Source organism: Podarcis liolepis (assembly GCF_965112155.1).
Source record: "Podarcis liolepis genome assembly, chromosome: 2".
NCBI classification, from domain to species: domain Eukaryota; kingdom Metazoa; phylum Chordata; class Lepidosauria; order Squamata; family Lacertidae; genus Podarcis; species Podarcis liolepis.
In genome coordinates, this window is record NC_139555.1 from 52,311,789 (window position 1) to 52,327,253 (window position 15,465).

General features: G+C 40.2%; 1 protein-coding gene across 2 annotated transcripts in view; it reads left to right on the plus strand.

Moving 5' to 3' along the window:
* Window positions 1-451: 451 nt before the first annotated feature.
* The window catches only part of CPEB4 (cytoplasmic polyadenylation element binding protein 4), a 53,555-nt gene continuing 38,541 nt past the window's right edge, over window positions 452-15,465 (plus strand). Inside the window, exons 1-3 of one of the 2 annotated variants that reach the window (XM_083484055.1) lie at window positions 452-968; window positions 1,324-1,682; window positions 2,227-3,378. In XM_083484055.1, the coding sequence (XP_083340181.1) occupies window positions 2,254-3,378 (1,125 nt within the window). In that variant the 5' untranslated portion in view covers window positions 452-968; window positions 1,324-1,682; window positions 2,227-2,253. The remainder of the gene's footprint in view (window positions 969-1,323; window positions 1,683-2,226; window positions 3,379-15,465) is intronic. The other variant, XM_083484054.1, reaches the window with a different exon arrangement.

Here is a 15,465-nt window from a genome sequence, read left to right on the forward strand (position 1 = left end):
CTCACACACATACTTAATACATATATAAAGATATATAAATGCATATGTGTGTGTGATGCAGCTTTAATTTCCAGCACATAAAACAAGCCAATCTTCAGTGAGCCCTTTAACCAATGATAAAACCTTAACATCTGCCATATTCAAAAATGGCTGTTTAAGCGAGGCCAACTATAATTTCACCTGTCACGGGAGTTTCCCCGACCTAAACCAACATGTCCGCCTTGGTTCGCTCTGAGGAAAAGAAAACTGCCCAAAACAAAGATGGCCACCGCGCCGAACAATTTCTGCCCTCATCCAAAAGGGCTGCCGACTCCCGCAGTCCCTCTTTTGGCTTAGGGAGAGGCGGCCTAGCGGCTGAGGAGAGGGAGGGGCGTGGCCGCTGCCAGGGAAGGGAGAGAGAGGGAGAGACGGGGGGGGGAGAAGAGGCGTGGCTTCTCTGAACCGGAAGTGCCGCGCTGCCTGTCTCCAGCTGGTTGTCATTTCGATCGGAGGCTCGGTCCTGTGGAGACGACGACGACGACGGTGGCGGCGGCGGCGGCTGAGGCGGCCGGGCCGGAGTGGCGAACCGGCGGATCGACAGAGTAGCCCAGCGCCTCGTGACTAAACAGGAGCCCCCCCCGTCCTCCCGCCCGAGAAACAGTTGTGTTACATGAGGGGAAAAGAACGACGCCGGGAGGAGCCGAGGCGGAGGAGAAGCAGCCGCAGCCTCAGCAGCAGCCGCCGCAGCCCCGGAGCATCAGCAGCGGGAAGAAAGGCAGGACCCCTGGGAGCCGCCACCGCCGCCTCCCTCGCCGCCTCCTCCTCCACCCTCCGGAGCCAGGCTTGATATCGCCCCTCCCTGCTCTTTCGCCACCCAGCGATCCTCGTGACCCTCCCTCCCTTGAGAAACCGGCTCCCATGGGGGAGAGAGGAGCCCGGCCCCCCGCCAGCGCCATCCCCTCCCCGCCGGAGACTGCGCCCCTCCTGAGGTAAAAGTCCTTCTGCGGGGGTGGGGGTGAAATCCCTGCTCTCTTTCATCCCCCCCCCTTCCGAGGGAGCAAGGGCGGCATCAGCCCTATATTTTCCTCCTCACCTTCCCCCACCTTCGAAAGAGGTTCGTCTCTCTTCTCTCCAACCATCCCCCCCCCTTTCTAAATATTCTCAGTCCAAGGATCTGAGCCCGATCTCTCCCCCGCCCCCGCTGTCGCACAATAAATTATTCTGCTGATGGCTTTAAAATGCCTAAACCCTGCTTGCCAGATATACTTATTTCAACCCTCCACCCCGCCCCCCCTCCAAACACTTGACTGCTGATTTTTCTGAGGTGAAAATTTTCCTCTGCAGGCAGCCAGGATTCATCTGAAGGACACACAAATATCGGATCATAATAGGAAGCGAGCTCGGAAAAGCAGCAACCAGGAACCCACCCAACCAGCGGCAGCAACAACAAGAATCCACCCTCCTCCTGCACAACTCAGTCCGTACACATACACACAACACGCAGTGAATGCAGATATCTAGAGATTAAAACAGGAACAAATCCTCGCACCCTCCCCTGCTTTATATGGAAAGGACTTGTCAGAAGGGCATCCGCATAGAGCATATTATACATATAGTCCTACAAGGCAAAGGCAGTAGCAGCACAGGTTGGGGGGGTGGGGAAAGCTCTCCTGTACAACTTGCTCCACCATTGAAATCTTGAGGTAAAAATTTCAGATTTTTAGCAGCAAAGACTGTTAGAATAGAACACAGATATATATTAGATTATATAGAATTTATTAAATTATTCCAGATTTAAATATATTTTTGGAGCTGTGAAGGAGTGAGGAGCACCAGATGTCATGGTATTGTTTCCATTAACGTGTACATGGGCAGGTTGAAGCGGCTGTTAAGGCAAAAAAGTTTTTTAAAAATCTTTTTAAAAAAGAATTCCCAGGAGCTTTCTTTCATCCCCACTTCATTCTTGTGCATTTCCTTTTAGAAAAAAAGGAAACCTCTTATTTTGTTAACCAAAGATTTACTTTCTATTCCTTCTGGATATTTGAAGGAAGTGAACACAAGTCTATCCATGTCAATATTTTAAGTGATCTCATTAATAAGATTCCCGGAATAATATCCAAATCAGATATCTCAAGTGGGTAGGTGGGAAAGAAGGGGGAGGTGAAAGATCTGTAGTAATTTTCAATTATCTTGCTTTAGTAGAAGAACAAAAACATTTTAAAGTTTTGTTTTGTTTTTTCTTTCCAGGCGGAATTAAAATCCTAAATAAAATAAATGGGGGATTACGGGTTTGGCGTGTTAGTGCAAAACAACACCGGGAATAAGTCAGCTTTTCCAGTCAGATTTCATCCACATCTGCAGCCTCCGCACCACCATCAAAATGCAACCCCCAGCCCCGCTGCTTTTATAAATAACACAGCTGCCAATGGCAGTAGTGCTGGGTCAGCTTGGCTCTTTCCTGCTCCAGCTGCCCATAACATTCAGGATGAGATTCTGGGGTCTGAAAAATCTAAAACTCAGCAACAGGAAAAGCAAGACTCCCTAGAAAAACAGCAACTTTCCCCTAGTCAAAGTCAGGAAGCAGGCATGCTGCCTGAATCAGAGAAATCTAAATCTGAAGAAAACCAGGGGGATAATTCTTCCGAGAACGGCAATGGGAAGGAGAAAATAAGAATAGAATCGCCAGTGTTAACAGGATTTGATTATCAAGAGGCTACAGGGCTGGGTACTTCAAGCCAGCCCTTGACATCTACAGCATCTTCTCTGACTGGTTTCAGTAACTGGTCAGCAGCTATAGCTCCTTCTTCTTCAACAATAATCAATGAAGATGCGAGTTTCTTCCATCAGGGAGGGGTTCCTCCTGCTTCAGCTAATAATGGTGCTCTGCTGTTTCAGAATTTTCCACATCATGTCAGTCCTGGCTTTGGGGGTAGTTTTTCCCCTCAGATTGGACCCCTCTCTCAGCACCACCCTCATCACCCCCATTTTCAGCATCATCACAATCAGCATCAACAACAGAGAAGGTCTCCTGCAAGCCCTCATCCACCTCCATTTACGCATAGAAATGCTGCTTTTAATCAACTGCCTCATCTTGCTAATAATCTTAACAAACCACCTTCTCCATGGAGCAGCTACCAAAGCCCATCACCTACACCGTCTTCTTCATGGAGTCCCGGTGGCGGTGGTGGATATGGTGGGTGGGGAGGGTCCCAAGGGCGAGACCATCGCAGGGGACTGAATGGAGGAATCACACCCCTGAACTCCATCTCACCCCTGAAGAAGAATTTCCCAAGTAATCATATCCAGTTGCAGAAGTATGCACGGCCCAGCTCCGCTTTTGCTCCAAAATCTTGGATGGAAGACAGTTTGAACAGAGCTGACAATATCTTTCCTTTTCAGGTGAGATTATTCTACTAATACTAAATAGAATATTCATAAATGTGTTAAATGGTTGCAGAAATAGCAAGACTCTGTTGTTTTTGCATGGTTTCTATTATTAGAGCTGAGGACTTAATTTTAAAAATACACCTCTTGTATATAGTTTATCCTTTGACATTTCAGGCTTCATGATTGCTCATCTCTGAATCATGAATGTTCTGTATAGTGTTTGTCAGAGAAGTAACTATAGCCTGATAGTGCATCTGTTATATAGGTAGTTTGCTGTCAAGTTAATGCACCTGATCAATAAAACAGTTGCAAGAGTGATTATTGAAATAATTCTTTTGTGGGGTGGATAAGTCCTAAAAAAACTGAGCAGCTGAAATGGAATCCCCCCCCCCTTTTACCATATGGCAATAGCATTATGTTTTCAGTACACAAGTATTGGATCCTAAAACTGGACTATCGGAAAATATGCCTATGGCTTTGTGAAATTTCTCCTTTCAATAGGAATGCATCTGTTAAAAAAAAATAGTCCACTGGGATTTACAGTTTTCTTACAAAATGTTGAGCTGATCTCCTCCAGCAAGGGCAATAGATTTTGGTAGATTATAAGTCATTACTAAAAATAGATATAGACTCGCTTCAGACATTGGCCTATGCTGTTCAAATGAGGCCATATGTTATCAGGAAAGAGGCTGTGTGCTTAAAATGTATTGGGAATTTGTCTCCAGTTTCTGAAGGTTAATTACTATTAAAAACAGCCAGCCATGTAATCAGTGAAAATCTGGACAATGGCAGTTTTATTTTTTATTTTGTAATTTGTGATTAAGCTTGATGGGTTTAATTTTTTCTATAAAGAGGATTTTGAAACCTAAGGAATCATGGGTGGTGTGTGAAAAAGCAAAGATTGCAAAATTTTTGTTGCATTTCTAAGCATTGTATAAGCAAAAAACATGGTGTGACCTAGTTTTGTTGTAATTTGGGATAGGAAAACCGGTAGATCAGAAGAAACCTATACTTGACTTAAATACAGTCTTAAAGATCTAAATATATTTTATAATCTAGTTATACTGCACAGAGAAGTGGAAGTTCTTGTATTATCTTGCATACAGTTCTCTGGTAAAAGTACTATCATTAATGAGACTTTTTAGTTCATGCTGTATAGCCAGAAGTCTTGAAATAATTTTTCAGACTGGAAGTGTATAAAAGGCTCGTGTAGAAGACCAAATTTAACCTTGGAAACCATTAGCACTAGCACTGTCACTGCAGCAAGCTCTGACTTCCTGTTTAATTCATTCTGTACCGTGACAGCGTAGCTACACTGTGACAGAATAAGACCGTGTCCTTACTCCTGTAGTTAAGGCCTCAAATCTATGAATGTCAGAGATGGAAATTTTCTGTTGGTGTACTGGCACACCATTTTTGGGTTGCTGCTCTTGGGGCTATGGTCTGTATCGTGACACATGCTTTTCTTATATTGTATTGTGGTCGAAAATAATTTGTGGCAGTAGGTTGTTGTCTGTTTACTTAAGCAGTAAACAGAAGGCCATGGCAAGACCAAGTCTGATGTTTTCTTGTGCCTAGCAAAAGAAAGGTATTTTAATGAATTGGTTTCCAGTTTGTCACTGGTTGAGTTCTGTGATGAGCAAGACAAGAGCAGGACTTCAAAAGAAGAACCTAGCACTCAAGCAAACCCTCTTATGAATTTTAAAATAATCTTGGACATTTACCTTTTCTAGTATAAAATCCATAATGCTTTTTTTCTTTGCACAAATAACTAAAAAATAAATGAGTTGGCCCTCATTGTTCAAGCAAGCATGCAAGGTATATGCAATTCAAAACAAAATGTGCAATATAAAGTGTGTTTGCAAAGCTTTACATAAATGAAAGGCCCTAAATGCATCAAATCAGGGCTGTCTCTGGACCTATAATTGCCAGAATCTTCTTGGGCCCATGTTTAGTATCACTACACACAAACTATCTTGGCAGCTGTAACAAAATGGCTTAAATAGATGGCAGTGTTACTTGATCGTGACTAACCCATTCACCGGGTGACCTCTTGCTATTTTAACATATCCATACACAAGTAGCTTCCTAATATAAGTCGGCTCTTCTATAAAGAGGGGTTTTGCAATGTTTATATAAATATAATAAGTGCAGAAGCTCTTTTTAGTCTCATCTGAATGCCTTTTGAAATACAAAATTCATATCCTTGAGGGATTTTCTCTTATAGCGAAAGATCCTCTGTTAGAAGTACAGAGCTGGCTTTCTTTCTGAAGGATGTTGGCTTTAATGTTTATGTAGATATTTTACAAGAATATAGTTTAATTATATATAGTCACCTATGCTGCAGTTCATTATGACATTATGTATAAATCTAGGGTACTGTAAACAGGAGGATGGTAACTGGCTGTTAACATGCACTCTGGATAATAGTCCAGTGGTCAGAGTGTTAGACTCGGGTCTCTTCATTATAAGCACATAGGCCTAAATTCTTCTGTCACAAATTAGAAATAAGGATCTGATGCTTTAAGGGCACTTGAGAACAAAACAAATTCTACCCACCTTGAACCAGTATAGCAGTACATAAGGACCAAGTGCTTGACTGTTGATATTAATGTGATGCCAAAATGTATGTCCGGTGACATAATCCAGTCCTGCCCCTAGTAACAGCTGTTGGCACTGCTGCATCACTGTTTTCCTGGATGGGATGCTGCATTGCTGTATGAGAGTACTGTGCTGCTGGGGAGGAGATCGAAACACAACCAGTTCCACAATGCAGCATTTTTTAACTTTGGAGGGATTCCTGGAAGTGTGAAAGCTCATACAATGTATGCAACTAATTATGATTCTTGGGGATATCCCTGGTTGGATATCAAGGATATCCCTAGTGCCATCTTATTAGGGTAGGACGCCATTATGCCTGCAGCAGTGTAAAGCAGCGTTTGGTCTGCTTCAGCTGAAGCGGACCTATAGACTCGGGTTGCAAATAAATGTGCCCAGACACTTTAAAGCAGATATGCAGGTTATTTCTCAGCTATAGCCAGTACCAATTCTGCCCTAATGAATAGATACGCAGGCCGGGGCGGGGGAGGGGGAGGGCGGGTAGCAGCTGGACGTGGATGGGCTGGCTTTCCTGCTTGTCTATCTGCCCACATGGTGGTGGTTAAAGGTCTGTAAAATAGTGTGAATTGTCTTTCTGTGGTTTCTCAACCAAAAAATACAACATAGAGCAATATGAGCTGTGCTTGTGGCTCACTGTTATCTTAGTTCTGGTCTCTAAAGACACAAAGGGAGAAGAAAGCTGCACACAGAGCCAGTGTAACCTGCAGTGCAGTTTGAATCCAGAAATGCAGCACAGAGCAATAGAGTGAGTACATGTGGCTCTCTCCCTTTTGCCAGCAGTCTTTTAAACTATAAAGGGTATGCATGCATTTGACATGCCAGTGCATAGTATTTCTGGCCTGGTAGAATGGGAGATTACTTGTGGCAATGGGAGATTACTTACGTTGTTAGGCCTGCTGAAAATGCTGGAGCTTGGTCTTGCAAAAACACAGTGGTGGATAATAGACAGAAAGGGAAGTGATCGCTCCGTATTTGTTTGTAAGCATGCTGTAAAAGCAAAAACATCATTATGGTTGTAGAAATAACGTCCTGGCTAGAATAATGTTGACTAGATTCTGTAATATGACCTGCTTGTAATTCTCAAAATACAATGCAGCTGTCAATGCAATATACTTTTACTGAGAAAATGTATGCAAAGCACTTTGAACATTTGAAAATGCTAGATAAACCATGTGAGAAAGCAGGATATTATTAATAATATAATACTACATGCCATCTCTTTGAGATATTTCCTTTTTTAAGAAAGGCACAAAAGATCATACCATTTAGCAGAAAATGGAGGCTGAGTGATTCAACTAAAGATTAATTTTCACATTGATTTAAAAACTTTTTAAAATCCTGTGAGTGTAGTGTTAGCTTATTATTCATTGAAGAATAATAAGTTATTCTTAAATAGAACTTTATCTTGCATAATAAGGCAACTATTTGGACATCTGAGGAAAAAGTTGGCAATGATGCGTTATTTTTTTGGATGTTCCACTGAACTAAGTGGAGCTTATTTCTGAGTATAAGATTGCACTCCTGGTGTCTTATTGTCTTTTAAAGATCTCATTGTCTTATTTTCCATTGTGTCACTGTTTGAAGTCAGCAGTATAATAGACTTGGTCATAGCAACTGCTTTTTGCTGATGCTCTGCCCTCATGTTTACAAAGATTTTCTTCTGTATACTTCTTCATAAAAGTGGGACACCTTGCCTGTTTAGCAATAAAGGTTAAGGTTGAGATAGAAAGATATATTATTGATGACAGAAAGAATGCAATTCTATATACTTAGCTTACATTAGAGCAGACTATTGAAATACCTTGAATCTATTAACTGAAAATACATCTGTTAAACATACTCACAGACTTCTTGCTGTTAAGACATTTGAAACAAAAGTTCAGATTCTGATCTTTTCCCTGGGTAACTCCACTGAAATCTGTAGGGCTGCTTTCACACAAGTAGTTTCTCAACAGCTAGCAAAGTGTTGATGGTTATCTCCTGCTGTGGCTATTTATGATAAAATCTCATAATTTGAATCAAGAGTTGTGAAAACAGATTTAGAATTTTTATCTCATTTGGTCTTAATTTCCCTATCCTTGAATCACTTCCTGGCATCAGGGTTTTCAAGTGGCCTTTATAAGGAAGTTTTGGAATGATTCTCATATTCATGTAAATAAACCAGTTACTCTGATGGACAGCAAGGAGCTAGGAGGACAACAGGGGACAGCATTTGTTTTATACACTTCCCAAACAGGCCCAAATTGGATTCAGTGCATTTCACAAACAAAAAACAACTGGCTATACATGTGGAAGATTTACCTAGAACCAGACTGGGAGAACATGAACAAGTCACTCCAACTCGTAAAACTCAAAAGTTGTTCAGCAAGAGTTAGATGATTTTTGCTTAAGCAATAAAGGCTGTTGCAATATTTTCCCTCCCTCTTCTTTAATATAGCCAAAACTTCAGTGCATTTAAGAACCTCTATTTAAAATCATGTCATTGAAAGAGCTGTAGAAGGAAGGTAGAACACAATGGTAGAGACAAGGTACCAACCATGGCGAGAGGGGCTGAAGCAATCTTTCTGCTCTGCAAAACGAAATATTTATATTCCTTTTGCTCCTCTCCTTGTCCTGCATTTTTCCGAGTGGTAGACATGAGTGAGGAAGAACCACTTATCTAGGATACCCCTTAGGTGATAAGGATTATTTAAATAATAGTTTTTAGATAAGTTTCAGAAATCCAAGACTTGTTTTTAAATTCAGGTGTGTTTATATGCACAGGAGCAGTGCATAAAATATGATGAGTTAACATATGCTTATTCTTTAAACAATGCTTCAATTAAATTGCTTACATCATCAGCAAACATTGTTACTGAAGCCTTAATCTTCAAAGAACTCTCACTTTAAAAGGCACACCACAGCCTTTGCTACAAGCAAGTTTGTCACACCCAGACAGGCTTTTGATTCTACAGTGTTTGGCATTCATGTTGGCAATTTATGGATTAGATTGCCTCACCCTGGGAAACACAATATAGAAACATTCAGCAGTAACTCTCAGGTGATATGGGTGCAAACTGTGATACATTGTGACCCTTAGTCTGTGTGTATGCATGTTCTACCTAGTAAGAGTAGAATGAAATCGTACAAGCATAGGGACGCCATATGGTGCAAGGGGTTACACAAAAAGTAGATGTCATAATTTTATGTTCTTCTTGCACCACTGAATTTTTATGCAACTGCAGAACCTAGTGCCACTGCTTGAATTACAGGGGTCCAGAATCCTTACTGTATGTGACATCCTAATAGTGACTATTTAAAAAAAACTTTTGGAGACATTATTTGTCTATTTGGCTAAAAGTGGAGTGGATTTCATTAAGGGCCGCCCAACCCTCCCATCAAATGAGCACTGGAAGGGATCTCCCATTTTAAGTATTGCTGTGCTTGTGGAACACAGATGATGACAGGTTTAGTTTTGAAAGTGCATGCACTCTGCCTGAATCCAGAACAAGATTTCACTGCCTACTGCAGGAAAAATTGCTGAAGTTCTAAAGTTGTGTTTGCACCAAAGCTTCTTGAAAGCAGAGATGTGCCATAATTATTTGTGACTCTTATTTCTAATATGTTCAAGAGTATCACAATGCATGCTCTGTATGCAGCAAACCTCAAGAGTATGAAGTCTTTAATAGTGCTTTCAGGTTTTTTCTCTTTTAAAGAGAGCCTTTCTGTCGTCTGAAGTATGATTCAAGCTGGTGTGTGTGTCTGTATACGCATGCGTGCGCACACCCACCCAATTTTATAATGGAAATTATGGATTGGTACCAGTGTGTGGAGCAAGAACTCCTGCAAATTTGGCTCAGTTGTGCAATCTCTGCATTAAAATATGTCCCCTTGTCCTTTTGGAGGCTGATAAGCAATGGCACATGTTTCAAAATGATTTCAACCTTGAGGAAAGACACCAACCATTTTTTTCTCTTTCAAATGAAGTTATAGCACAGTGCAGAATATTAACTGACATCCTTTAGTGTATATTAAGCAAATATCTGATGATTACTACCATCAGTGTTTACTTTTACAAAAATCTTTTTTAAACCGTGAGGTTTAATTAATTACTTAGATGTGTCTTGCATCTTGACTAAATGTACAAAATGCATGATGATACTGGTATGTCTCTGAGAAACAGCTGCTATTTCCTTATCAGTTGACAGCCTTCTATTCTTTAGTGGTAGAAAGCAGTTATTTAGTAATGTAATCTTTATTAGTCAGGCTCTTATTAACACAATTACTTGCTTGTTCTTTGTAGACTTTCCAATTCAATATCCTCTGAACCACCTGTTAAAGCAAAACTACAGATACATTATAGCAAACTGCAGTAAATAAACACAAGTGCTCATGCTTTATTGTGCTGCTGGTCACCTGTTTACTTATTTATTATGCCCATATAGTCATCAGATTTGATTAAATCATTCATATAGGTATTTTGAGGTTAGCACAGTGACTTGATGTGGTGTCCAATGGGATATTGGCAGAGGGCAATGGCTGTTGTTTTCATTCCCCCCAATAGAGCCAATTTGTGTTTATTTTAAAGGGAAGCTATGCAACCACTCCCCATATTTGACAAACATTGCATCTGTTTTTGTACTTCCCCATCCACACCAGAATACAAGCAACCCCAGAAGAAATGGTCCTTTGGCTGGAGAAAACTGGCTCAGTTTCCAGGGGACATGGGCAAGAGCACACTGTTCCTATTATATAGAAAAAGAAGTAAGAGCCATGTTGTATGGTAGCCCTCTTGGACTGTACCACTTCAGAATGAACACGCGAAGCTCTGCATTGGCATATTAAGCCCTGTCTACTCCAGCTAGCAGCAGCTCTCCTAGGGTTAAAAAAAATTGGTGCCCTACCCCTGAGCACCCCTCCCGCAATGAAGCAAACATTTGCTTCACAGAGATAAATGGATTTTGTTTTTGAGTGTTAAAACGTGAGACAGAAAGTAGAATTTCAACTGACTTGCACATCTCCTTTTAACTGCATGTTGCAGTGGGGGAAACCACTCTTAAGGTTACTCCTGGACACCCAAGTTTTTAAGAGAACAATGCTTAACAAACACAAGGGAAAATATCCCAAAATGAAAACCTACTTCTATTTAAGAGTTGGGGTTGATTCTTTGTTTCTTCTTTGTACCCTTAGTGGTTGATTTTGTTTTTTATTTTTATTTTGGGGTTTTTTTATTCCTTAGTTGTAACTCTAGTGAAACTGCTTGATAGCCTGTTAACATGATTAAGCATGGTTTTGCCAAAGCACAAATCATTTTCTGAGCTAGGCATGGGACAATTGGAAGTATGGACAAGCTTTAGGCTCCTAGTTGCATGCTTATCAGTTGTCTTCAGACATACTCCTTCTGAACTAGCAGAAAGTATGACCACCCACTCTGCGTATGGATGGACCCATCCTTTGCAAGTGTGAAGCAACTTTTCTTGAATTGGGTAGCAGGGACATACTATATTCTATTTCTTCTTGGCCATAAGGCATGTTTTATTTCAGAACTGTGCATATGGCAGCGTAATGCATTTTTCCTATAAAGCTATCCTGTCTTAAATTTCAAGATATTGATTAAATATGAAGAATCCTCCTGGAAAGATGTGAAGTGATCTGTCTATACAGAATGTTAAGAAATTGTTATGGAAGAATACCAGTAACTATAGACATGTCAGCCTCCCTTTGACAAGAAAAGAAAATAGGTTGAGATCTTCCTAGAGGTGGGAGGTGGCAGAATAGTTCAGAATATGATGAGATTATGTGCTTTAAATTAAATAAGAAGGAACTGTGTGAAGTCAAAAGTCTTTAAAAATAGACAGTGCCCTATTAGTTCCTGTAAGTCATGTAGAGGGTACCTGCACAGCACCTATCTTCCTACCCAGTCATTGTATCCATATGTAAGTTAGGTTTGGTGAAAGGCTGCTGAGTTCATCTCATAGGAATTTCTTGTATCTCCTAAGAATGGTCAGCCTCTCATTGGTTTTTAAGTATATGTCTGCTGAAACAGGATGTAAAAAATGCTCACTTGTCAAAGCTATGCTTTCCTGGATCTCCCTGTGTTTTTACACAGTGACTTGAATGTCTTTATAACTTTTCTTGATACATGAATGCAGATACTGTTGCAAGATGTGGCAGGTCTAAAACTGGCATCACACCTACTTGATGCTCACAACTCATTAATTATGACAACTGGATGACTAATTCCAAAGAGTTTCAAACCTTTCCTTAATGTTCTGTTCTAATGCTTGATGTTCAAAATTAAATAGGTATTTTTTTACACAGTCACATGAGTTTTGGCTGGTGCAGAAACTTGCAAGTGCTGTCAGTTTGAATAGTATTGTCAGTACCCTGCTTATATTAAATGGGAGGATAATGTCTGTCTCAGCCATGAGCTCTGCTGACCCATAGCAGAACCCATGAGTGCTCCACCGTACTTAGCATAAATGATAAGAGTAAGTAGCGTTCTAACTAAAATGGAAAATGAACATTTAAAAAATGTTCTTAAAAATTATGCATTGCCTTGGAATGTGGACCATGCTTTTATAGTCTCCCTTTGTTGTTTTGTGAGATAACTTGTTGCCTTTTTTTTTTACCATGGGTGAACTAAGGTTATCTTTCCTGGTTGAGAAGATGGAACCTGTGTAGGCTCCTCCATTTGAGTGACAGGTATTAGGGATCAGTAGAGCTCTCCTCTATTTTCCTCAAGTTTTTGACTTCTTTCTGTTCCTTCTTTCTGACTTTAGAACATGCTGATCACAATCTAGCCAAAGTCCAAAATTGTACACTAAGCCACATTACCTTCTCTAATGGGAATATAAGCGTTGATGTTCCATTGGCTTGCTTTCCAGCTTTGAATTCACTTTTAAGTATGAACAGATCTAAAGGAAATGACCTCCTTGTAGGTCTGTTAGGATCCTGTAATGCTAAAAATATGTTTAGCTCCATTCACCATTGGACTTTCCCAAAACTTTCCTTATACGCTATTGCAATATATTGTCCTGTGTGCATGTTTCTTCTATGGCTTTAAAAAAAACTTTGGCATCATTGAACTTGCCCATAAAGGGCCCAGTGATTAACTTGCAAAACACAAGTTAATCTCTCTAGATAACCTGAAATGTTGTATTACTTCTGGAAGCTGTTTCTATGAGATGAGAGCAAAAGAATGTGCGTATAAAATAAGATAAATTCTTATTACTTTAAGGTAAGCTATTTCAATCTGGGGTTACAGCCTGCTTTGGGACTGGAAACAGCCTTTATCACTTTTGTGGATTATTTACATCAGAAGATGGAAGATGGACTGGGTTCCTGTTGGTTCCTCTGGACTTTTCAGTCACAATCAGTACCATTGACCAAGGGGGTAGGGCTTGGGTGCACTGTTAAGTAGGCTCTGCTTATTCCTTCTGAGACAGGGCTCAGAAAATGATGCTGGGGCAGCTACTGTTCCTCCCCATGGCGAGTTGCCTGCAGGGTTCTTTCCTTGTTCTGCTTAAGCATCTACATAAAAGCTCTGGGTGATCGGACACAGTTGAAGTTGAAGCTGGAAATCTCCAGTTTTGAGATCTGGGCTATATAGTCATCAGTGTGCAGATACATAGACCTTTCTCATTTTCATCTGATCCTAGGGAGACAGTAAGGAAATAAGGTGGTAAGAAATTGAGAAGGATACACATTTTAAACTCGAAAACTGTGTATACTAGCAAAGCTCAGCATCAACAAGGTCTGTTGCTTCAAGCATTGACTTAACAATTTACTTTTCATCTTTTCCCTTGTTGGGGAGTAAAGCAAGTTTTGATGGAGAATTATATTTAAAAAATATAATTCTACTATTGGATTGCTGTGCTTTTATTACTTACCTGGCCTCTTGAACATGGGTGTAAGAGATGAGCTGGTATATAACTTGGCATGTCTCTACTGACTTTGGAAAATTACAGCTTGACCTCAAGGTTAGGGAGCAAAGAACTGCAAGCAGGGCTCGTGTGCATAGTTAAACAAAGCCTTGTTGCTAATCCCATGTCCAGAGTAAGTTCACAATACTTTCCTTTAGGGCAGAAACATTTTTTATTTTATTTTTTTAGGTAGGTGAGTTTAAGTAGACTACCTGGGACTAATGTTATACCCATTAAAACAACAATGAGAAATTTGAAATATAAAACAGTGGGCACATCTTAGCAGGAATGCCAACTCGGGGGGGGGGGAGGTGTCTTCACCCCTCTGAATATTTGTTGGATATTGTTGAGGAGGCCTGGTGCATGTCGCATGCATGTGACGTACGTCATGCATGCTGCACTTTGCAGCATCAGCGGCTGGCTCCTCCAGAGTGCTCTACCTCCTCCAGATGACACAACGTTGAACTTTCTGTTTAGTTGGGTATTTGTTGTTTCGGTCAAGAGTGAACTGTGAAAGTACGTTCTAAGTTTTGGCTATTGTATGTGAGAAATACTTGGGAAGTGTGTTACAGATGACAACATGGTAATGTCTTCACTGCAAGTCATTGTGCCTCAGTTAAATATCTATGTAAATTCCAATGTTGGTCTCACAACACTAAATGGAATTTCAACATATGCAGTGTACTCTTGTTATCTGGAACACTAGGTAATGTGGAATACCAATATTTGAAGTAAGTAGAATTCCAAGACTTGCAGTTTTTATTGAACTGCATCTGACCAGAAACTACTGATAACTGTATAGCACAGAGCAAATGACATTATGTACTGCACTGCTGCATTTCAAGTAAATAGATGAGCTCTTTGGGCTTTAAATGCTAAGAGGATGGTTTTGAGATTATGGTCATAAAAAGTTGTTTGTAATACTGTAATGCTTCAGATTTTAAAAGAATGATTTATACCTTTGTATAACGTGAGGGGGGGGGGATACAAGCCTCAATATATCCTATCAGTAGAGTAAAAAAATAAAAGAAAAAGATAAGAAATGTAGGAGAATAAAATTTTAGCTCAATGAGAATTTTTCCCACTTGGACTATTTCATCACTTCGTTTATATCAATATGAGTGTTTGGAAATGCATAACTAGTTATGTTTTACTCTAATTGCATAAAGAACTAAATATAATTGTTTTATGAAACTACTTTTGCTGAGGCTTGAAGTCTGTGGTTTTAAATCAGCATTTGACGTGTCAAGCTGATGAAATTTGGCAAACATGGCCTTGCATCAGATAGGGTTATATTTTTATTATTTTGTTTATTATTCACATATTGTGATTCTACTTTCCAAACAGGACTGGTGGTAGCTCTTGACTGTTTTAAATTTGCTTCAATATATTTTGGATATTTAAACTGCATTTCCATCCCGAATGTGCTTAAGGTAGTTTACAACAACCTAACAAAACACACAGCAAAAAATCAATGCAAGATATCAATATAATTACTTACAGTGACAGCAAAACTATCCATGTTGAGACTTGAGAACTAAAATGTATTCTAAAATAAGTAAGTGTTCAGTTGACA